This window comes from Anastrepha obliqua, chromosome 1 (assembly GCF_027943255.1).
Source record: "Anastrepha obliqua isolate idAnaObli1 chromosome 1, idAnaObli1_1.0, whole genome shotgun sequence".
Taxonomy (NCBI): domain Eukaryota; kingdom Metazoa; phylum Arthropoda; class Insecta; order Diptera; family Tephritidae; genus Anastrepha; species Anastrepha obliqua.
The window spans coordinates 137,474,711-137,497,338 of record NC_072892.1 but is presented as its reverse complement, the minus strand read 5'-3'; the positions used below and the strand labels follow the sequence as shown (position 1 = coordinate 137,497,338).

General features: G+C 39.5%; 1 protein-coding gene across 1 annotated transcript; it reads right to left on the bottom strand.

Annotated features, from left to right (window-relative positions):
- Window positions 1-20,892: 20,892 nt before the first annotated feature.
- On the bottom strand, window positions 20,893-22,095 carry LOC129236287 (alcohol dehydrogenase 2). Its single transcript, XM_054870584.1, has 3 exons — window positions 21,915-22,095; window positions 21,394-21,795; window positions 20,893-21,323 (listed from the first exon to the last, which is right to left on the bottom strand). The coding sequence occupies exons 1-3, from the start codon at window positions 22,005-22,007 to the stop codon at window positions 21,045-21,047; spliced, it is 774 nt and encodes a 257-aa protein (XP_054726559.1). The 5' UTR covers window positions 22,008-22,095; the 3' UTR covers window positions 20,893-21,044.
- Between the last annotated feature and the right edge of the window lie 533 nt (window positions 22,096-22,628).

Genomic DNA, 22,628 nt, shown 5'->3' with positions numbered 1-22,628 from the left:
TGGTAACGTCAAAACTCTGGACCGATATTGGATTTTAAATGATGGTTTGTAAAATACGGAAGACTTCCCTTTAAAATGCATTACCCCTCGCTGCGGTAAACAATTCAGATTAGCCATAACCTTCGGTAGCATTAGAGTTGCTTTTTTGCTTCGCCAGAAAAATGTTAATGTGTGTCAAAATTCGTACTTTTGAGCCTCGCAGAAATGTTTCGACTGAAATCCATTGAAAATTACTCAAAATAGTTGGAAAATAGAATAATATGTGATGGACTGTGAGTTTTTATTTCTTGTACTGAAACGAAGCGCTAGTTTATTCACTGGAAGCCCAACTTCCCCAAAAAATTGTTGTTTCGATGTTTATAGGAATGTACATTTTCACTGAATTCCTAGTCTAAGAGAGCAGTTAATCACTTAGGACATGCAGTGTGTACGATCTCATCTCTCTTGCCAGGGTTACGAAATGCCTGGAAGGGCACCAGTTTGAAATCAAATTCCCTGCAGGGTTCGCGTATATCGGCTCTCATGTGTATACGAGTATGTAAGTATCTAAAATATATGTATGTATGTATGTAAGTATGTAAGTATGTAAGTGTGTATGTATGTGTGTATGCTGAAACACATCTGTATGCAAGCATTCATATTTGTTTTATATATTTGTACAGTGTGCGAGCATGAGTTTGAGATGCTGTTATCTTGCCTAAGTTAATATGCAGTGAAAGATGTGCGTATGTATGTGTGTATGCATGCAGTGGCAATTAATCATTTGTTGCTGATTAATAGCTAACACACTTTATGATGCATAATTTTAATATTCCTGTGAAGCTTCTTATCATATTTGACTTGAAGCGATTGTTTTTCACGAAGACTATTTATAAATAGAAAGGAATTTGAAATTGAAGAACCAGAAGGTATTTGTGCATGCTTTTATAAGTATAAGTGCGTTTTGTATAATTTTCACTTAATTTCTGTTTGTTTTATTTTATTGGCTAGATTAATTTATGAAACCAATATTGAAAGTGCGCTGCCCAATCCATAAGAAGGGTGATCCTGCGATCTGTGCCAATTACCGTGGAATTAGTCTTCTAAATATCGCCTATAAGGTTCTAGCGGGTGTATTGAGTGAAAGACGGAAGTCCAACATCAACCGACTGATTGAACCTTATCAGTGTGGCTTTAGGCATGGAAAATCCACAATCGACTAAATATTCACAATACGTCAAATCTTGGAAAGGGAACCTATGAAAGGGAATCGACACCCACCATCTTTTCGTCGACTTCAAAACTGCATTCGACAGTACGAAAGGAAGTTACCCATGTGCCACGAGGTCTGTAAGGGCCTATCCAAGTCGTTTGATACCAAACGAGATTTTAGACAGGGTGACTCGCTGTCGTGCAATCTCTTTAACATGATTGTGCGAGCCGCAAAACTTAATTGCTAAAGCACAATTTTTTATAAGATTGTACAATTGTTGGTGTATACCGATGCTATTGACATCATCGTCCTTAACAACCGAGCTGTTAGTTCTGCCTTCTCCACACCGGATAAAGAGGCAAAGCGAATGGGTCTGGTGATGAACGAGGACAAAACGAAGTACCTCCTGTCATCACACAAACAGTCGGCGCACACGTCACTGTTGACAGTTATGATTTCGAGGTTGTAAAAGACTTCGTATACTTAGGAACCAGCATTAACACCGATAACAATGTCAGCCTTGAAATCCAACGTAAAATCTCTCTTGCCAACAAGTGCTACTTTGGACTAAGTAGACAAATGAGTAGTAAAGTCCTCTATCGACGAACAAAATTAACACTCTACAAGGCTCTCATCATGCCCGTCCTAACGTATGGCGAGGAAGGTTAGAAGATGACAACATCCGATGATGCGACGCTTGCAGTGTTCGAGAGAAAGATTCTGCGTAAGATTTTTGGACCTTTGCACGTTGCAACGGCGAATATCGCATGCGATGGAACGATGAGCTGTATGAGCTTTACGACGACATAGACATAGCGTAGCGAATAAAGATCTAGCGGCTACGTTGGCTGGGTCATGTCGTCCGAATGGATACAAGCGCTCCGGCTCTGAGAGTATTCGATGCGGTACCAGCTGGGGGGTAGCAGAAGAAGATGAAAGCCTTCTCTGTGTTGGAAAGATCAGGTGGAGAAGGACTTGGCTTGACTTGGTGTGTCCAACTGGCGCCGGTTAGCACGTGAAAGAAACGATTGGCGCGCTTCGTTAAATTGGGCCAAAATCGCTAATTAAGAAGCAGAAGAATATTGAATTAAAAATTTTGTATTTAATTCTAAAAGCATAGAGTACTCGCATAGGAACTTATTTTTGCGTAATATTTTAGTTGAGCATGAAATTTTTTCAGATATATTTGGAAGACTTCGTTTCTACTCTTATTTGAAGCATAAGGTTGCGCTTTCAATTTTTGCATCTAAAGTAAGCCTGAGCTGTTTTACTCCTTACTCTCCAAATTAAGGATAATTCTCGTTTAGAACATGACCTAGTAACAAAAATCAAAGAGAGGCTGGACGCAGTTGAGTACACAATGGGAGTATTTCCGTATATTCAGCTTTTGACAACGCGAGCATTGACTCTAGATCTACAAGATTGCAGACCGCGGCAAGAAACTGCCCTTTGTATTATGACAGAGGTGTAGAAAATCCCTCAGAGCGCGGTGTTCTCATCTCTCTTGTGGTGTTCGCTACTGGACTCGCTATTAACAGAAACAAAAGACTTCGTTCACATACAAACTTACGCACAAACTTGTGCACTTTATTTCTAATTTTCGTAAACCCGTGACGTGATGAGCAACTGTGGACCACAGAATAGCGTTCAACGTACAAAACTACTTGCCCTAACCACTATTAATTTATACCAAACATATCGTCATTTCTTTTATAAAACTAAAGGCCATGCTACAAAAGGGCTTTTCAATAAGAGGTGTTAGAGAGGTAAAAGATCAATGGTTTCGTTGCTTGTGTGGCACGTAGCGCCACATCAATACCAGACAATTCATTTTCGAAAAAGTAAGGTCCAATGACTCCGCGGGACCATAAACTGCACTAAACAGTCACACGTTGAGGATAGAGAGGCTTTTCAACAATAACTCTTGGATTTTCTGAGACCCAAATCCGACAATTTTGGGCCTCATCACTCAAGATGATTTTTCGATGGAATTCCGGATCATTTTCATGCATTTCAAGGACCCAATCAGCAAAGACACAACGTTGTTGATGATCGGTTGGCTTGAGTTCTTGTGTTAACTGGACTTTATAAGCCTTAAGACTCGAATCTTTATGCAAAATACGGTGTCATGACGTTTGTGGAAGGCCTTATTCTAAAGAACGACGAGGAATGGACAAGCCTGGGTTTTCTTCAACACTTTCGGCTACAATGCGACGGCTATTTTCGGCTGTTCTTGAGCGACGTGCACGGGTTTATTCTTCACATCACTAACTTGTCTCAGCAGCTCGAATTTTTTCACCAATTTCTGTATTGTGGTCCGACAAGGTGCTTCACGATGACCCAAAAATGTTCGAATTTTGAAATCACCAAGAGACTTGGCGGCTCCTAAACCACTCAGGCTAAAAAGCTCACTGTATTTAGAGCTCTGGAAACAGGGTAGATAGTCAAGGTAGATAGGAGAAAAGTATCAGAGAAGGGGATAGGAAAGAATAGAGACAAAGAATGGAGATAGTTAGTCCTCTGAGAATTTTCCAGATTCTTTGGAAAATCTGTAAATATCCTCCAGTTTTAGATGATGATTTAGAATGAATATTACTCATTCTCCCGACATCGGAACCCAAAACTCGTAGCCGTGCAGGGAGACTCACAGAGAAAGTGCTCAGTGTTATCCGCCTTCTCCAAGCACAACACGCACATTGGGTTATCAATGGTGGTCATATGTTGACGCCACGGATTGTGTACTGTAATAATACCGACCATTAACCGAATGTCTTTCCTACCAAGTTTTAGTAGAAAGTTTGACAGTTTTCTGTTCGGATTTGTCACAAAACACATTGCAGTTCTGCAGTGTTCTAGACCGGACCATTGCTCTTTATGTAGATTGCCTACATAATCGCTGATCCACTTCATGATTCCTGCGGAACTGATTCCGATTATTGGCTCTGGCCCCTGTGGGGTAACTGCTGATCCACGGGAGTGTCCTGGAATCCATATAAGTACATGCCTGTTTTGTCTTGTGACAGAATTAAGCTTCTTCTTACATTCTTTGAGGTTTGCTTCGCGTTCTTCAGGGCCTGCAGCCTGACTGTCACTGAAAACTCCAATCTGTTTCCCGCTCCATCTTCTCTCGATTATCCATTCGGCTACTTTCAGGATGAGAAAAACTTCCGTTTGGAAAACAGTTGCCATTTCCCCCAAAACATAGTGATACTTATTACTATCATTTAACTACCATCCGGCTCCAGACCCTATTTCATTCTTGGACCCATCAGTAAAGAAAATATCCGTCAAACCTCCCTGAATGCATTCTGGATTGCTTCATTGCTCACGCAATGGAAATCTGACATAAAATTTCCGTCCAAATGAAACTATGGGTATCAGATCGTCTTGAGGTGACAAAAACATTGGATACTGCTCAGATAACATCTTCAAGATTTTTCTGTTATATATATATAAATATAATTGGCGCGTACACCCTTTTTGGGTGTTTGGTCGAGCTCCTCCTCCTATTTGTGGTGTGCGTCTAAATGTTGTTCCACAAATGGAGGGACCAACAGTTTTAAGCCGATTCCGAACGGCAGATATTTTTTATGAGGAGCTTTTTCATGGCAGAAATACACTCGGAGGTTTGCCATTGCCTTTCGAGGGGCGACCGCTATTAGAAAAATGCTTTTCTTAATCTTGGTGTTTCACCGAGATTCGAACCAACGTTCTCTCTGTGAATTCCGAATGGTAGTCACGCACCAACCCATTCGGCTACGGCGGCCATTGACCCTCCCAAAAATTTGGACCTGGACGGTGCTGTCAATTTTGGCACTTCTATTTATCTGAAACACAAAAACCAAAAAATTATTAAACAGTATGGCTGTAGCTAAGTGCCGTGCTAGAATAAAGAAACACATTTGACAAATTGGCGTGGTTTTGAATTTGGCGCTCTAAAAATAGGGGTTTTTTCAGTTGATTAATAAAAAAAAACGAAATAAATGAAATAATAATATGATTCTAGTACAGGCGATAGCCATTGATGTTGTGAACAACATATAAAAATTTCAGACGATTCGGTCGAATACTTTTCTTTGTTTGACAACACCAGGTAGAAAAAAGTCGTTTCGAGATAAATGAGTTTAAAGTTTGAGGTACAGGAGCGCGCGGACCGCTTCCTACCTAGTTAATGGGCTGTCGAAGCTATAATATTGGGAATTTCCGCAAGAAAATTTCACAGTATACTCTTAAGATACTAAACTTTCGAAATATCGAAAAAACAAAACAATCGACTTACTTACGTCAGAAGCCGTAAACAGTCCTCAAAGCGCGTAACCGATTTATGACTATTAGTTTTCTGAAGTAGACATTGTGTTCAATGCATCTGCCGCAAACAAACGGACCGAGATAACCACGGTACTATACCACCGTTGTTTGACATTATTCGTGCCAAACCGGATACTCGATGGCTTCTTCACATCATGTTCTATGCAAGTGCGTTTTAAGGTTTAAATGACTATAAATCATTCCGTAGGGTTTTCTATCTATTCTATCTGATTACCTGTTTATTTATCTATATATATATCCATCATTTAGGTTAGAGAGGGAAAGCACAGGTAATCTATCTGACATCACTGCCGGTTACTGCTTAGGAATCGATATTACGCCAAAAGCCTTACGGCCAGGGCTTCCGTAATGCCACATCCTTGCTTAAGACAGGGTCGGATACCATTTTTTCCGTGAAAACTTTTCTAACTTTCTGGCTATTATCTGCCAGTGACGATCTATGGATTTGAGGAGCAAAGAGGACGTGAATATAGCCTCACAAATAGTTTCGTAAATATTTCAAGTTGATTTGCCTTCGCTTTAACTTAATTTAGCCTAAATGCGTGTGTGTCTATCAAGCCCGTTTCGGTCCGAGCTCTGGTTAATTGTAACGTTTGTGTGTAGATGGTTCATGCGATAGTGCAATTTAGCTATTTATAATAAAATGTAAAGAAAAGTGCTGAAATCATTTTTCGTGCTCTGTTAGTGTTTTTATTTTTTTGCTGTTACTGTTGCACTATTAACATTAATTTATATGTTTGTATGTTTGTAAATGCCACACACTGTACGAGTAAGAAATGCACTCTGTTTAGCGGTCAAAGTCATTTCAAAAATTTGCACTGAAATATTTGCCGCTTTTCATGTACAGATGTCTTTCAGTTTGTGTGCAATACATTGTTGCAGAATCGCAGAATCATATGGCAGTTTGCCACCATCGTCACCTAGTTTCCGCCAATTCACACCGAGCTAATTTGCCGCAACGAGGAGCCTGCTAACAAGCACACACAGTTCCCTGTAGGCAAAAATACTTGTTGTGAACTGGAAGAACATCAACTTGCTTTTCAGCTCAACTATTCCCGTGATATATCTTTCTTCCATGTAAGCAAGTGGTATATTCGTCGATGTTGCACGAAATGTCAATTCTGGCTATGCATTAAGAAAATACCAGTTCATTACCGAAAAAAAAATTGGGCTAAAAATTTGAGAAAAATTTTAAAATCACCAATTTTTGACCAGCTAAACTACACAACAAAACAAAAAACAAAAAACGTTTTAAAATATTTCATTTCGAATGCGACGTGTCCACAGAATTTGTTTTTCTTTAAATGAAATGAAACTTCTTCTTAAAAATTCATACTTACGCTGTAAGTTAATCCTTTAAAAATTAAAACAATTTCTTTAAGAAAACTAATAAAGGAAAGAAACTGAAGGTATTTACTTTAGGAACATTTACTTCTTCTTTTCTTTCTTCTGGTCCTCAATTCCTTGTGAACCAGTAGCCATCAGCCACGCCTGCACGCCATCTTGTTCGAGTTTTGGCAATGTACTTTTATTCGCTCCAGCTCTTCCCAATGCTTCTAGCCTCCTTTTCGACTGTCCGCCTCCAAATTTCCATTGACCTACCATGGCCTCTTTTTAACCTTTTTTATCAAATCAGAATTCGCTATTGTGTTGGGCCAAAAAGTACGGAAAATGTTCCACAGGCGGAGATTTAAGAAAACGTGGAGGATAGAAGTGATGGATTTGCTCACATTTTATGTGCGGCAACCGTAAAACAAAACTGCTATGGGTATGGATTTTAAAAACCTCAATTTAGTGTGAGCGTTAAGGTTGTTATTGCGCAACACAGAAGAGAGCGCTTCTTGCCTTTCCAATGCCAGATTTGACTTCTTCATCCATCCCACCAAGAGCTGCTACCACGATGGAAATTGCTGAACACTTTCCACTGGAGCATCCGAAATATTATTATTTACTGTTGCCGCTCGCTCCTGGACCTCCAACTTTAAGCTCATTTATCTCGAAACGACTTTTTTCGCCTGGAGTTGTCAAACAAATATTCAAAAAAAACTGTTCAACCGAATCGTCTGAAATTTTAATATGTTGTTCGAAACATCAATGGCTATCGCCCGTACTAGAATCATCTTATTATTTGAATTATTTCGTATTTTTTTTTTATTAAAAACTGATAAAAACTCTGATTTTTAGAGTGTCTAATTCAAAACATCGTCATTTGGTCAAATTTTTTTTATTCTTTTTATTTTTGGTTTTTGTGTTTCAGATAAATAGAAGAGCCAAAATGCACAACACCGTCCAGGTCCAATTTTTCGAGAGGGCCAACTTCAGCGCCATTTTTAAAATTATTAAAATAATAAAAAAATATTATTTTTCATTTTGTATGTAAAATAAGTTAAAACAAAGTTAAACATCGTTTCTAATTTTTTTTATTGTAAAAAAAAATCCTAAAAATGCCCAAAATTTTCGAGCTTTAGACCGCCGGGACCCCTTAAACCTTTGTTGTAATGCGGAAGTAGGGCCGCCTCTAAGCCATCTTCAATAACCAGCAAAAACAGCACAGGTGATAGGATACGTCCTTGGCGTACGCCGCTTTGTTTATCAAAGGAGTCTGACAGTTTCCCTCAATCTAAAGGGTGAAGACTTTGAAGATACTTTTCCCAGTAGGGTATTTCTGAAAGATCACGCGTGACTACTGTCAACCTAAAAACCCAATTTTTTCACTACTCATTGACACTTCATCATGGAAAAACTGAGACCTCCCAACGTTTACAAATCGTACAATTGAATTACGAAAATCGACGCTCTTTGAAAAGTGTTGATCGCGCGTTCAGGCTGACTTATGGTGTTTAGCGATGAGACCTATTTTTGGCTATATTTTAATTGCTGCGTTAATAAGCCAAGTTGCCGTTTTTGGGCTAAAGAGCGACACCAAGTCAAGAACAATCCATTAAAAACAACCGTTTGGTGCCGCATATGGGCTGAAAGATGGATTAGCCAGTGGATTAACCAACAAGACCGTGTGATATCACACCTTTGGACTTTTATTTGTGGAGATATGTAAAGTCTAAATGCTTTGTGGATAAACAGGCTTCGATTGAGGTATTAGAAGCCAAATTTACTAAACTCCCTCCAGCGAGTCATTGAAAATTGATGTTCACAGATGACCGAGTGACGGCGCAGTTGCGGCCAACAAAAAAACAAAAAAAAAAAAAGAAATAGTAAAGATTGTCGAATCAATTTGAATTTTCGTAGTTTTTGAATTTAAAATTCGATACCTATAAATTGATCAGCCTTTAGAACACGGCAACAAGCATTTTTATAATTTAAAATAAATTATTAAATATATAATTTTGTTAGCAGCATACATAAATACAACTATGCTAGTTAAATTTCGGACTTATTTTTTATGTGGGGTTGGTCCTTTTTTGGAAAAATTGTACTTTATTCGATTGAAGCCCTTTATTTGAATTGCATTTCTGGTTCATCGACGCTAGTAAAACTGAACATCCAATTTTTAAATTTCTGAATGTGGTGCCCTGAATATTTTTTATTCAAAAATTCGTCTTCGGTTAGCAAGTTAAATAATTGGCCCAGACACTTTTGTTAGCTGTTTGGCCGAGCTCCTTCTCCTATTTGTGGTGTGCGTCTTGATGTTGTTCCACAAATGGAGGGACCTACAGTTTTAAGCCTACTCTGAACGGCTTTATGAAGAGCTTTTTCAAGGCAGAAATATGCTCGGAGGTTCGCCATTGCCTGCCGACCGGCGACCGCTAGTAAAAAAACTTCTTCGTTTTGCTATTTCATGTACGAAGATTTGAATCTCCGCACTCCCGAATGGCAGTCATGCACCAACCCATTCGGCTACGGTGGCCGCCGTGTTATTAGCTTTTCTGGTGATTTTTGTACATTTGCTACAATACTGAGATGATGCCTGCGTGAGTGTACCGCAAACAAAAGCTTTTGCAGGGGGGTCGCCTTTAGACGTTTTAAAACTTAAACTGAGTTAGCCATTCATTCCAATCTCATTGATTTGAGACTGCTTACAAAATGATAAATATATCGTGTAAGTATATCTATATTAATTAATGGCTGCCTTTATTCGTTAGGCTCGGTTAGACATATACGACTATAATCTTCTAATCATCGCCATGTATTGGTGCTAGCCCTAAATTTTCTTACCCACCTAATTTGCAGACAAGTTGATCATTTTACTACTGGTCAATCACGACCTAGTGCGACTTCTCCTATTAGATCCCAGTACCTGAACTAGAACATTTCCACACTAATTCGGCTTTTCCCTACAGGGGTTACTACAGTGTCATATATGTATGTATATCGGTATATAAACAAATACCGCTGGTATGCACTGTTCATTTTCAATTTTTCACGTTCATTGCCACAAATATGTATTCCAATTAAAGCAGCTGAAAGCTCTCGCGTGGCAAATGCATATCTTTACATTTCATATCCGCTAACAGAGGCAGTCGAAATGTTTTCAAGTGATGTGGAAAATTGTGAAATAATGCTTGAAATAAGTTTATATTTTTAAACAATATTTTCTCTGGCTCGTTTGCGTTGTTCTAAGAAAAGAATTTACATTTAAAAATTAGTTATTTTTTGCACAGGAATCTTGCTCACAATTTTGACAGTAAAGAAGACATACTATACTGGTATTTTTGGATAAATGCGTGTTACGTTTTACTACCAGTTCCATTATAAACCTAAATCCATAAATCCATTGGCCGTAACCTATTTTGGTTTTATAGATCATTTACTATGAAGAAAAACTTCTGACCATTTACCGCCACATGAGCCATATCTCACGGTATGGGCATTGCAACGGATCTTACTAAACGAAATTTTGAATGTGACACTTCGGAAAGACCTAGAGCAGGGGTTTGAGTTTGGTGAAGCTATCTGTGTGTTACAGTGTTACAGAGAGAGAAAAAAAGAGACACTTCGATACATTTTTCAGTACCTCTAAGTCCTAGATAAAAAGTCGTAACAACTGGTTAAACAAATTTACGATGTTAAGGACGGTTCCATTCTGGTATACCATTCGTCGAATATTTAATAAAAAACGTCGACACGAACTAGCATGGGTGTACTTATTCAATTGTCTATGATTCATTTTCAGGAAATTTCTGGCGGTGCAGAAGGAGTGCAGCACTAACGTAGCAGCACCTATAGAAAAATAGAAGCTTAAATTTTTACAAAAATGGCAGGAGCGTCGGAAAGAAATGAAATTTGAAAAAGGCGGGCCAGGAACAACCGAGAGAACAATAACTCCTAAAACACTCCGGCTAAAAAGCATATTGTATTCGAAGCTCTGGAAAGTAAAAGAGTTCATAGTCAAGGTCAAAGAGGAGAGAATGACAGAGAGAAAGAAATAAAATAGAATAGAGACAGAGAAAAAGATAGAATAGAATAGAGCCAGAGACAGAGAGAAAGAGATAGAATGGAATAGAGACTGAGAGAAAGAGATAGAATAGAAAAGAGACAGAGAGAAAGAGATAGAAAAGAATAGAGACAGAGACCGAGACAGAGATAGCTAGTCCAGTGAGAATTTTCCAGATCATTTGGTAAATCTGAGAATATCCTCCAGTGTCGCAAAACATTTTGCAGTTCTGCAGCGTTCTAGACTGGATCATCGCTCTTTATATAAATTGTGTACATAATCGCTGCTCCAATTCACTTCAATAATCCACTTTAGACTACGCGAGTTGCATTTATGCCCAGTAGTCATGAAGAGTCCGATGCAAGGCTTTTTGTATGCTTCATGGAGGGATCTCTTTCTGAAATGCACAAAATTGCTTGAAGATTAAACTAAATGCAACTTTGACAGACTGCACGTAACGATTAACTGACGTAGAGCCTAGTATTCAAACCGCCGACGATTTACTTAAGAGTAGTTCCGAGAAGGGATTTTTACGTGGATGATAAGAGATTTAGTTCGAGTTAAAGCCCAACACTGACGGGGTAAACTCTCTTGATACCTCCTCCTCATAAGAAATACCTATTTACATAAGACTGGTTTCCAGAAGAAGTTCAATCGATACTTAGATGCCACACGAATTGATCAACAAGAAGGTTTTGCTGGGAATTATCTACTATCGAAAAGTACCAGTATAAAAATACCGATCGACCAGTATAAAAATAATATTCAAACGCTATATAAGTGGGACATCGAAATAGTTGGGCAAATCCATGGTGGTTGGTCTTAATGAGACTGGCACAGAAGCTTGGACGATGACAATATCTAACGCAGTGTCCCTTGGAGTGTTCGAGAGGAAGATTATTGATTGAACCTTTGCATGTTGGCGGCCGCGAGTGTTCTAGGCAATGCTGTATGAGCTTTACGACGACATAGACATAGCGCAGCGAATAAAGATCCAGCGGCTGCGTTAGCTGAGTCATGCGTCCGAATGGAAACAAACGCTTTGGCTCTGAAAGTATTCGATGGGGTACCAGTTGGTGGTAGCTGAGGGAGACAAAGGCCTGCTCTACATTGGAAAGATCAGGTGGAGAAGGACTTGGCTTCCCCTGGTGTTTCCAACTAGCGCCGGTTAGCACGTGAAAGCAGCGCCAGCTCGGCCAAAATCGCATGAGTTGTTATCACGCTTATCAAGAAGAAGAAGAATGCTATATTAAATCCGTTTTTGTCAAGTAAAGAATTTCTCGAGTTACCTTTTGTATGTTGTTTTTGCAGATATATCGTAATTTAGGCACATAAATGATAAATAATTCTCATTGTCTGTCCTATGTGACCGCTTATAGTCGCTTGGTGAGAATTTGGCCGCGCTCTTCTTCCTACTTGTGATGAGCGTCTTACTGTTTTTCCTCAAATGGAGGGACCTACAGTTTTATGCCGTCTCCGAATGGCAGATTGTTTTTATGAGAATCTTTTTCATGGCTGAAATACACTCGAAGTTTTGCAATCTCCTGCCGAGAAACGTCAGCTATTAGGAAAACTCTTTTCTATCATTTGGTGTTGCATGCAAACAGTGCATTTAAAACACGGGTCGTGTCGAATGTAGTGGCACACAAATTCAGCTTCCATTAGCTTCTATTTTCAGGAATAGTGACATTTTTTTGATAGCTTTTCGGTCAAATTCTTGGCTTTTCCCATCCTAATGCTATTGCTAAACTCTAAAACTTCTGGACGTTATTTTCTGAGCTGAATTAATTCTAAAAAGGTAAAAATAATTTTTCAAACACACTATCCCTTCAGCCGCAATAACTTCCCTCTACTCCCTTTTACTTCCCTTCTGGAAATTCCTACAGTACATCAATTGCAGATATATTTTCTCTTGGCAACCCACTGATTTTCATCTTTCGTGGAATTTGCCAATTGATATCCAATCAACACACGGAATAAATGAGAAAGGCTACCTCGCTTCGAATGTGGCATACAGCTAAATTGTGGCAATATCAGTACCGTTCTAATGTTGCAATAATCTCTTAGCAACTTAGCACTATTCCTTGAGAACATCAATCATCTGAAATATTTATGCTAGCGCAGCGCATGTTTGTATGTATGCTGATATTTATTGTTGTAAATGTTGTATGTGTGTGCTATGGCGGCACAAATTGCTGCATGTTGCATGACGCTAAGTTGAGCGATTACACTATCGTTGAGTTGCTGTTGCAATATGAGCGTACGGGTATAAGCAAAGTGTCTGCAAGTAATAGGCATTTGAAGTTTTGAGGAGCATCTCTTACGGCATATCAACGCATTCACACGTCAACGGGTTAAGTGTGTATGTGTGTGGCAGGTTAAGTTCAGGTGCTGCATAAATGAAGAAAAATATTCCAATGCGAATAAGACACGAGTGAGATTATATAACGCTAATGTTGCTGCTGTTGATGCTGCTGGTGATTGCGTTGATGAGGTCGCGGCAAGTGGCAAATGGTAAGTGGCCGCAGCACGCAGTGCCATTTCATAACTGCAGATGATAGCGAAAAGTGTTAAATTAATGAGATGTTGTCATGTTGCACGTGCGTGTCACACTCTTGTAAAGTTGCACACATATTCATAGATATTTACATATACATACGGAAAAACGTATGAGAAGAATATTCTGCTAACGATTGTGCATCTTTTGCTAGGATTACGAAATCTATATATTTTTAATTTTTAATTATTTTAAGTATTTTTCTAATATTAAATAGCATATTCAATATAATAAATATATACATATACTTACTAAAAATATTACTATACAGTAGAAGCTCGATTATTGCACGTAATGAAAACGGGGCTTGGTGCAAGTTTCGAGGTTGCCGCAAGTACTGACGTTTTTTTTCATACAAATTAAAATAGTCTTGTACTGATAGAAATGCAATTTTATTTGTTTTTATTATATTAATTAAATAAAAAAAAATTAATTAAATAAAAAACGTGAAAGAATAGATAGTCAAGGAGGAAAGGAAAGAAGCAACAGAAGGAAAAGATAAGGATGGAATAGAGAAATAGAGGTAGTTAGACCTGTGAGATTTTTCCATATTCTTTGGTAAGCCTGAAAATATCCTCCAGTTTAAGAGAACGAATTTTACACGCAGCCTTGCTTCAGTAAATGCAGGACACTCACAGAGAAAATGTTCAGTGTTATTGGCTTCCTCCAAGCAAGACAGGTAAATCGGACCCTCAAAAGGTCATATGCTGACCCCACGGATTGTGTGCTGTAATAATACCGAATATCAACCGATTGTCTTTTCTACCAAGTTTATGAAGCAAGTTCGATGGTTTTCTATTCGGGCTTGTCACAAAACACTTTGCTGTTCTGCAGCGTTCTAGACTGAACCATTGCTCCTTATGTACATAAATTGCATACATAATCGCTGATCTAATTCATAATACCTGCAGAACTGATTCCGATTATTGGCTCCTGATCCCTGTGGAATAACCGCTGATCTGCAGTTGTCCAATTCATCAGCAATTTCATTTCCTTGAACACCGCGTGAAAAAAATTGTCTCGCTAGTATCGAGGTACGAAGTGTGTTCAAAAAGTATCGCGAATTTTGTGTTTTTTTCAAAAATAATTTATTTATTCATTAATATCTATTTTGTCCCCTTCAAAGTAGTCCCCATGAGATATTATGCACTTGTGCCAACGATTTTTCCAATCTTCGAAGCACTTCAGCTCCTCTTTCGATGCCGTCTTTATCGTAGCGTAGCGTCGTCCTTTCATGGGCCTCTTCAGTTTCGGGAACAAGAGAAAGTCACAGGGGGCCAAATCTGGGGAATACGGTGGCTGTGGCATCATTAGTGTGTTGTTTTTGGCCAAAAAGTAACGCACAAGCAACGATGTATGAGCAGGGGCGTTATCGTGAAGCATGAGCCAATTTTTGTTCTCCCACAAATCTGGGCGTTTTTGACGCATTTCTTCGCGCAATTTGCGCATAACTTGCAGGTAATATTCCTTATTGACTGTTTTACCCTGTGGCAAGAACTCATGATGCTCAACGCCCCTGCAATCGAAGAAAACGGTAAGCAAAACTTTTACATTCGACCGAACTTGGCGCGGTTTTTTCGGTGTTTGTTCGTGCGGCAGCTTCCATTGAGATGATTGAGCTTTGGTTCCTACGTCATAACCATAAACCCACGATTCGTCAGCAGTTATGACCCTCTGGAGCAAATTTGGGTCGTCGCGGACAGAGTCCAACATCTCATTAGCAGGGTTCATGCGATATTGCTTTTGGTCGAAATGGAGCAGTTTTGGTACAAATTTTGCGGCGACGCACCTCACGCACCAATACCATTTTCTTCACTTCATCAATTTTTTCGTCTGTTGTTGAAGCGCTCGGGCGTCCGGCTTTCGGCGACGCTTTTCGTCGTTCACATCTTCTCGGCCTTCTGAGCACATTTTGTACCACCGATAAACGGTGCTTTGTTCCTAAGTAGCTTCTCCGTATGACACAGTCAACATTCGAAATGCATCCGCGCACCTAGTTTCGTTTTTCACACAAAATTTGGTACAGGTTCTTTGATCCATCTTTTTGAATAGGTAAAAATCGAGGACGAGCTGGAACACGTGCAAGCAAAGCAGCTGTCAATAATTGACTGAACATTCAAAATCGCCGAACTCGTCGGCATGAGTGAGAGACATGAGTACCAACATAACGCCACAAAAAAATCGAAAATCGAATATACGTAACCTGCGAAAATTCAAAATTCGCGATACTTTTTGAACATACCTCGTACAAGAATCGAGTTTCTACTGTATAAAGGTTTTCCGGAAAATTTCAATTCTTTTTTCTCATGAGTTGACGTAGGAAGAATTTAATGAAAACCCGTAAAATCAAAAAAGTCGGACCTTTGAACTAGCATTTGAAGCAAAGTGGTCGTAAAAAAAGAAAACTAACAAAAAAAATGTTTTTTCAAATAATAATAATATATAACATAAAAAAAAAAATAAATAAATAATTGGCGCGTACACTTCTGTTAGGTGTTTGGCCGAGCTCCTCCTCCTATTTGTGGTGTGCGTCTTGATGTTGTTCCACAAATGGAGGGAACTACAGTTTCAAGCCGACTCCGAACAGCTTTATGAACAGCTTTTTCTAGGCAGCAATATGCTCGGAGGTTTGCCATTGCCTGCCGAGGGGCGACCGCTATTAGAAAAATGTTTTTATTAATTTTGCTTTCACCGAGATTTGAACCAACGACCTCTCTGTGAATTCCGAATGGTATTCACGCACCAACCCATTCGGCTACGGCGGCCGATATATATATAAATATTATATATATATAATAATAAATAGTAAATCGAATGCTTTGAAAATGGTTAAGCTTTGGACTTCATGCCATAGAACTTTGAAATATATAATATTAAAATTAATCAGAAATGGCCTAAATAATAATACCTAAGAACATTTTTCCAGTGGCCAATTATATATTTTTAGGTACAATTTGTTCAAAAAAATAATTTATTGTCCCACTAAAGTCTGGATTTAAACCTAAACATAGCCGTTCTACGGCTAGGATCGAAATACTTAATGACATACAGGTAAGGTGGCAGCTTGACCATTGTGACCTATCTCTTCTTTGCATTCTGGATTTCCCTAAGACATTTGATTCAATAATTATGACCTTCGTTGCAAAAAGCTTATTTTTTTGAGCTATTATTTAAATGGCGGGATAGAAATCCTCAAATTGCCAAGATATTCCTCTTTATTTTTGTTCTATTTAAACATCAAACTGAACTTTTTTGCACATTACTTGACTGTAAAAAGCTTAAACACATTTTTGGACTTTCTGATTTTCAGCGGGAACTCAAAAGATAATATGCAAGGCTGGCTCCTCTTTGGCTCTGGTGTGCCCAAAGTTTCTGTCCTTGGCAACATTTTGGTTTGTTTTTTCGTGGTTGATGTATTCTCTTTGTGCCAGTATTTCAATGTCCATGCTTATGCTGATGATATACAATTGTATTTGTCCATTAGAATTAGTCTAATTGAGGACTTGAGTTTCAAAATTAATAGTGACCTGCCTGTAATTTTAAAATGAGCCTACGATAATTGCCTTAGCCTTAGCCCCAAGTCATATTTATTGCCCATTAGTAACACTTTAGTAGATGTGGAAGATATTCCCAAATTATTTGTTGGTAATAGTACCCGAATGATTTAAAAAAACATTCCTAAAATAAAAAAAAATTGCGTACGCTATTGACCTTTGAGCAAACGAGAGCAAAACCAAATATTTGTTGAAATCGAGGCAGTTTACGAAGGTTCAAAATCTTCATGTGTGAGCCTACACTTTTGTCTGTTTTAAATGTCTGGGAGTTATGTTCACATGTAGCGGTGTCTCAACTCCTACAGTCAGGGAAGCGCTTCAATGCCACCAATAAAGTGTGTTATGCCTAAGGTGGGCTTAGTCCAAGTCTCGACTCGTACTATGTGCAAAATTCTTATCCGACCAATATTAACGAATGGATGTAAAGTGGGGACTTTTAAGGTTGCGCACTGCGCACAGATTGCTAACATGGAGAGAAAAATTTTGAGAAAGATTTTTTCCCTATAAGAATGTATAGAATCCAGTATAACTCGAAACTAAACCATCTTACTCAACTGAGTGATTTGTGAAAGCGCAGCGCACGAGATGGTTAGGTCACGTTACCTGAATGTCTGCTGACTGTACCGTGAAGAAAACCATGACAGCGAAGCTAAAAGGCATGAACACCAAAGACAGACCGAGGAGGCAATAGATAGACGCATTGGAAAACCACCTCGAAAATTTGGGAATTCGTAGCAGCAAAGCAAAAGCTCGAGCAGCATTGTGAATGAGTAGTTTAATGCCACCACCGAACGGTAGTTGTTTTCTTATGAGAAGCTTTTTCATGGCAGAAATAAGCTCCGAGGTTTGCCATTGTCTATCGCTCACCATTGGGCGACCGCTATTAGCAAAAACCTATTCTCTTATTTGGTGTTTCATGCACGCAGAGGATTTTGATTCCGAACACTACCGAATGGTAGTTACACACCAACCCGCTGCGTGTGAGCTCAGGAATTATTGACTCCAGCCAGTGAACGAGTACGTGCCAGTCAGTGTGGTATGGCCTAAGAATAAGCGAGTCTCATTAACATTTGCTTTAATTAATTTTCCCTCAGATTATTTTCCTAATGGCGCGAAAGGTTATTCTTTAAGGTTGTTGCCCGCTTCCTCGTATACAAAAAATGCATGCAGGTATTTTCCCAGCTGTTCTCTAGTTACGTGTGTGGTACCTTGTTGCTTAACATGCTGTGCGGTGTTTAGTTCGCGAACGCTATGCGAGTATACTTGTCATTTCTATGCCGCCCGCTGGCAAACATCGAAATATTGAATTCATCAAGCCAACGGAAAATAGATGGAAATGCTGGATCATTTTTCACATGGAAACTTTCGGAATAGATATTAACATATTGCTTGCTTAAATATTTTTGAACATACTACTAGGGATGTCAGTCCCGTAATCCCGTTTTTTTTTAATCCCGCAAATCCCCAAAATTTTCAGGGTTTGTAATTTGAAGACAGAAAAATACATTTCATAGCAAAAAAGCAGCAATGCAAAGCACTTTGCGATTGCAACACTTTTGTGATGGAAATCAGATGAATTTTTTGTGTTCAATGTTCAGCTCTTCAAAGGAGTATTTTTGATTGCCACATGTCCGTTTGGGTTCTCCAGTACTCGATTAGGCCTCGTTGTTCCCGCTTATGTAGAAAGGCACTTTTGAGGCTGTTATTTACGCCGCAGAAAGTTTTAGGATCTATAAAGAGAGTGTTTGCGCTCTTTTTCGCTGAAGGGCTCGCAATTTCATTCCCTTCGTACCCCGCATGTTCCAGTACCCATATCAGAGTAACAAAGTTTCTTGATGCTAGAGTCTCAAGAATTTTAAAGTAATCCTAGACTAACCATGATTAAAATGATAAGTTATCTAGTGATTTTAGAGCTAATGAACTGCCAGAGAGAATGTTGATGTTGGGACAACGCGTGTCTCTACGAAAATATTATCTGGCACATAGCTCTAAGTCCTGAACTTTCGCCTGGGCCTGGTCGTTTTCCATTGCAATTGCCTTCTTGAAAAGTGCTCCGACAATTCCATCTCCGGCACTGCAGTATTCCATTTTGGACCCCTCTGTAGACCACACCTGTGCACCCTGTTTTAAAGATAAGTATTTCATGATTTCTTCACTGATGACCACCTTGAAATTCTTGGTGAATTATAGTTTTCTTTAAGTCTTGTTACAGACCGTCACGCACGGAGAGTTCAGGATTGGACCCAGAATTCTTACATGTGTCGTAGAAGTGCCTTTTTTAAGATGAAATAAATTAGAAAGCCTTACGGTGGCACTAGCTGCCCACCGTTTGACTACAAGGTGGAGTGGAATGAGTCCAGTGACCATTCTTCTTCTTAATTGGCGCGACAACCGCTTACGCGATTTTGGCCGAGTATAACAAAGCGCCTCCGTCGTTTTTTTCTCGTGCTAACCGGCGCCAGATGGACACACCAAGTCAAGCCAAGTCCTTCTCCACCTGATCTTTCCAAAGCAGACGAGGCCTTCCTATTCCTCTACTACCACCAGCTGGTACCGCATCGAACACTTTCAGAGCCGGAGCGTTTGTATCCATTCGGACGGCATGACCCAGCCAACGGAGCCGCTGGATTTTTACTCGCTGCGCTATGTCTATGTCATCGTACAGCTCATACAGCTCATCGTTCCATCGCCTGCGATATTCGCCGTTGCCAACTTGCAAAGGTACAAAACTCTTCCACAGAATCTTTCTGTCAAACACTCCAAGCATCGCTTTATCGGATGTTGTCATCGTTCACGCTTCTGCGCCATACGTTAGAACGGGCATGATGACAGCCTTTTAGAGTCTTAGTTTTGTTCGTCGAAAGAGGACTTTACTGCTCAGTTGCCTACTTAGTCCAAAGTAGCACTTGTTGGCAAGAGAGATTCTGCTGGTTTCTAAGTATACGAAGTCCTTTACAACCTCGAAATCATAACTCTCAACAGTGACGTGGGTGCCGATACGCGAGTGCGCCGACTGTTTTTTTGATGACAGGAGGTACTTCGTTTTGTCCTCGTTCACCACCATACCCAGTGACCATTACTACGATTCAAAACTACTCATCTAACCCCATCCCTTTGGATCCAACCTGTTGAAACAGCAAGTTTCTTGGGGCTACCGTTATATGAACTAGACGAAGACGAGCGGTAATTTACATTGCACTGACAGGGTTTAGTATTGCTGCTTCAACAACAGCAACCATTCCTATAGCCGTTGTTGGCCACGTTCGCATTGCTCCCGTTCCGCTCAGACATGCTATTCTGTGTACCATCTGAGTCTTAATTTGGTCTACTTTTGGCCCTCATACCATCAACCACGCCCGATCATTGGCACTATTATTGTCTTATAAGACCAAGCAGATGATGACTTTACCTTAAGTGGTAAATCTACGTCTAGATAGAGTAGGACAACGGCACAGTAGGTGCGAGATCATCTCTTCCTCTTGGATGCGAGCGAGGGAAGAGAAATTGTCAACCGATCCCCACAATGTGTGGCGAAATAAATTCCAATCGATTGCCATGATTTGTTGCGTGTTTGTTGCCCCCACAAGCAGATAATAAAATGAAACAAATTTTCCACAAATATATTACCATATCTCTTTCAATGTCGCCACCTGTTTACTTACTTGAATATGTATGTACACCTGCAGGTAATGCATTCTAAGTTCATTTATATTTCCAAATGCTATCTTGTAAGTCAGCTTGTCAATCAATCACTTTCTCGACACTAATGTTCTGTATAGTTGAGCAGTTTAGTTGGCGTTAACCTTAACCAGCATCATAAATGGACTTTTAAATAGCTCAAGGTTATAACAACAAATGCGGTTACAAGTCACGTTTTTAGTGCATAACTAATCAACATTTATTCAACTCAGACTTTAAGCTTACAAAACTAAAAAAACAAAATATTTACAAGTTCTTATGTAAATATTGCAACAATGTTTGTATATACACAGTTGCAAAGAATCTCAGATATTCGCCGTTCTAATAGGTGGGCTGCCAGTAGACGGTGGGTATGACCTTGGACAAACTGCCTTGGTTGCTGATGTAGATGCCGCCGTTCTCGTGCGACACAACCACTTCAGCTAAGTGACCGCCACAAACTTCGGGTTTCTGTGTCTTGGTGTTATTCAATTCCTCACTAATTGTCTTCGAGTATTCAAAGGTGTATTTGCTGCCAATGTTGTTTTTCAATGGCGTTTCAGTCAAGCCAGGACAGAAAGTTACCACAGCAACACCGGTGATGTTGTAGTAGTAGGGGTCCTTAAAGTATGATAATGAGAAAAATCAATTAGTTTTATTTCGCATCTTTTTCGTTGGCATTTTTACTTACAGAAATGGAACGCGTGAAACCCATAACACCGAATTTCGATGCACAGTACACAGCCGCTGGTGGGCACGGTTCCAGACCCAACACGGAGGCAATGTTCACGATCAAGCCACCGCGTCCTTGCTTGTTCTTGTCCATGTACGGTAAAGCTTCGAAGGTGGTGTTGATGAGACCAATTAAATTGATGTTCATCGTCAACTCAACATTAGGATCAGCCAAGATGCCGGCACCGTTAACGAGTACATCGATATACTTGACCTTGGACACCACATCAGCAATGGCGCTTTTGATGGAGTCCTTGTTGGTGATGTCGAATTTGGTGTAATAAACTTTGGTTTTGGGATTGAGTGCCTGCAGTGCCTTGATATTCTCAGCATTTTCCAAAACGTCGAAGACGAAAAAGCTCTGCAAAAAAAAAAGATTTTTCATTAAAATCATGTAGCGCTTTAAGTACTGGTAGACATTTTGCTATGGAAAGTTCTTGAAAATGTTGTAAAATCATTGAAGTGTCTATTAATACTTACCGCCATATTCTTGGGCATCAATTTTTTGCAGGCTTCGTAGCCTATGAAGCCCAAACCGCCAACGAAGATAACATTCTTGCCGCTCAAACTCATTTTAATTCAGTCTTTTTGTACTTTTATAAATCACTCAAATCGCTAATGAATGTGCTTATTTGCTGAGACACTGCACAACTAATGCCATTCCCAAGCAGAACTTGCGCTTATATAGTCTCAAAATTGAAGGTATGCTGTCATTCAAATTTGAAATTATCAGCGAGTTTCTATTGAATATTCTTAGCTGATATGAATATAAAATACAATACGATTCCCATCGAATTATCAAGTGCAGACCAATATAATCAGGCGCATTAGGCTGTGCTCAAGTGGGGCAACTTTTGTCGCTTTAACTGCTGAATAGTAGGAGAGGGATAGGCGCGAAAAGGTAAGAGGTACTAAGACGCTCGTGCATGTTGTTATTTTAGCCGCTTATAGGTCCCTGTTTACAGCGGTGAGAGTCGGGGTCATCGTGGTCAGTCTCATCTAACCATAGGGATAGGAAATGCTCCATTTCGACGGGCTGAAACCAAGGCGCAGGGATTGTTCGAGGAGTGGAATATAATGGAATACAATGGATTGGATTTTCTAAGCACTCAAAGTAATATTGGGCCTAGAGAGAGAGATGATGAGAGGAAGGCTCCTCAGGCTGCCCTCAAGATTTGTTTAAGAATATGAACA

What these genes read in the sequence shown, in the direction of transcription:
- LOC129236287 (XM_054870584.1), bottom strand. Translation starts at nt 22,007, where the DNA reads ATGAGTTTGAGCGGCAAGAATGTTATCTTCGTTGGCGGTTTGGGCTTC. An exon ending in TGATGCCCAAGAATATGGCG is followed by an intron (nt 21,796 to 21,914) that starts GTAAGTATTAAT and finishes TTTTTTTTGCAG; the next exon opens with AGCTTTTTCGTCTTCGACGT. An exon ending in GTTTCACGCGTTCCATTTCT is followed by an intron (nt 21,324 to 21,393) that starts GTAAGTAAAAAT and finishes TCATACTTTAAG; the next exon opens with GACCCCTACTACTACAACAT.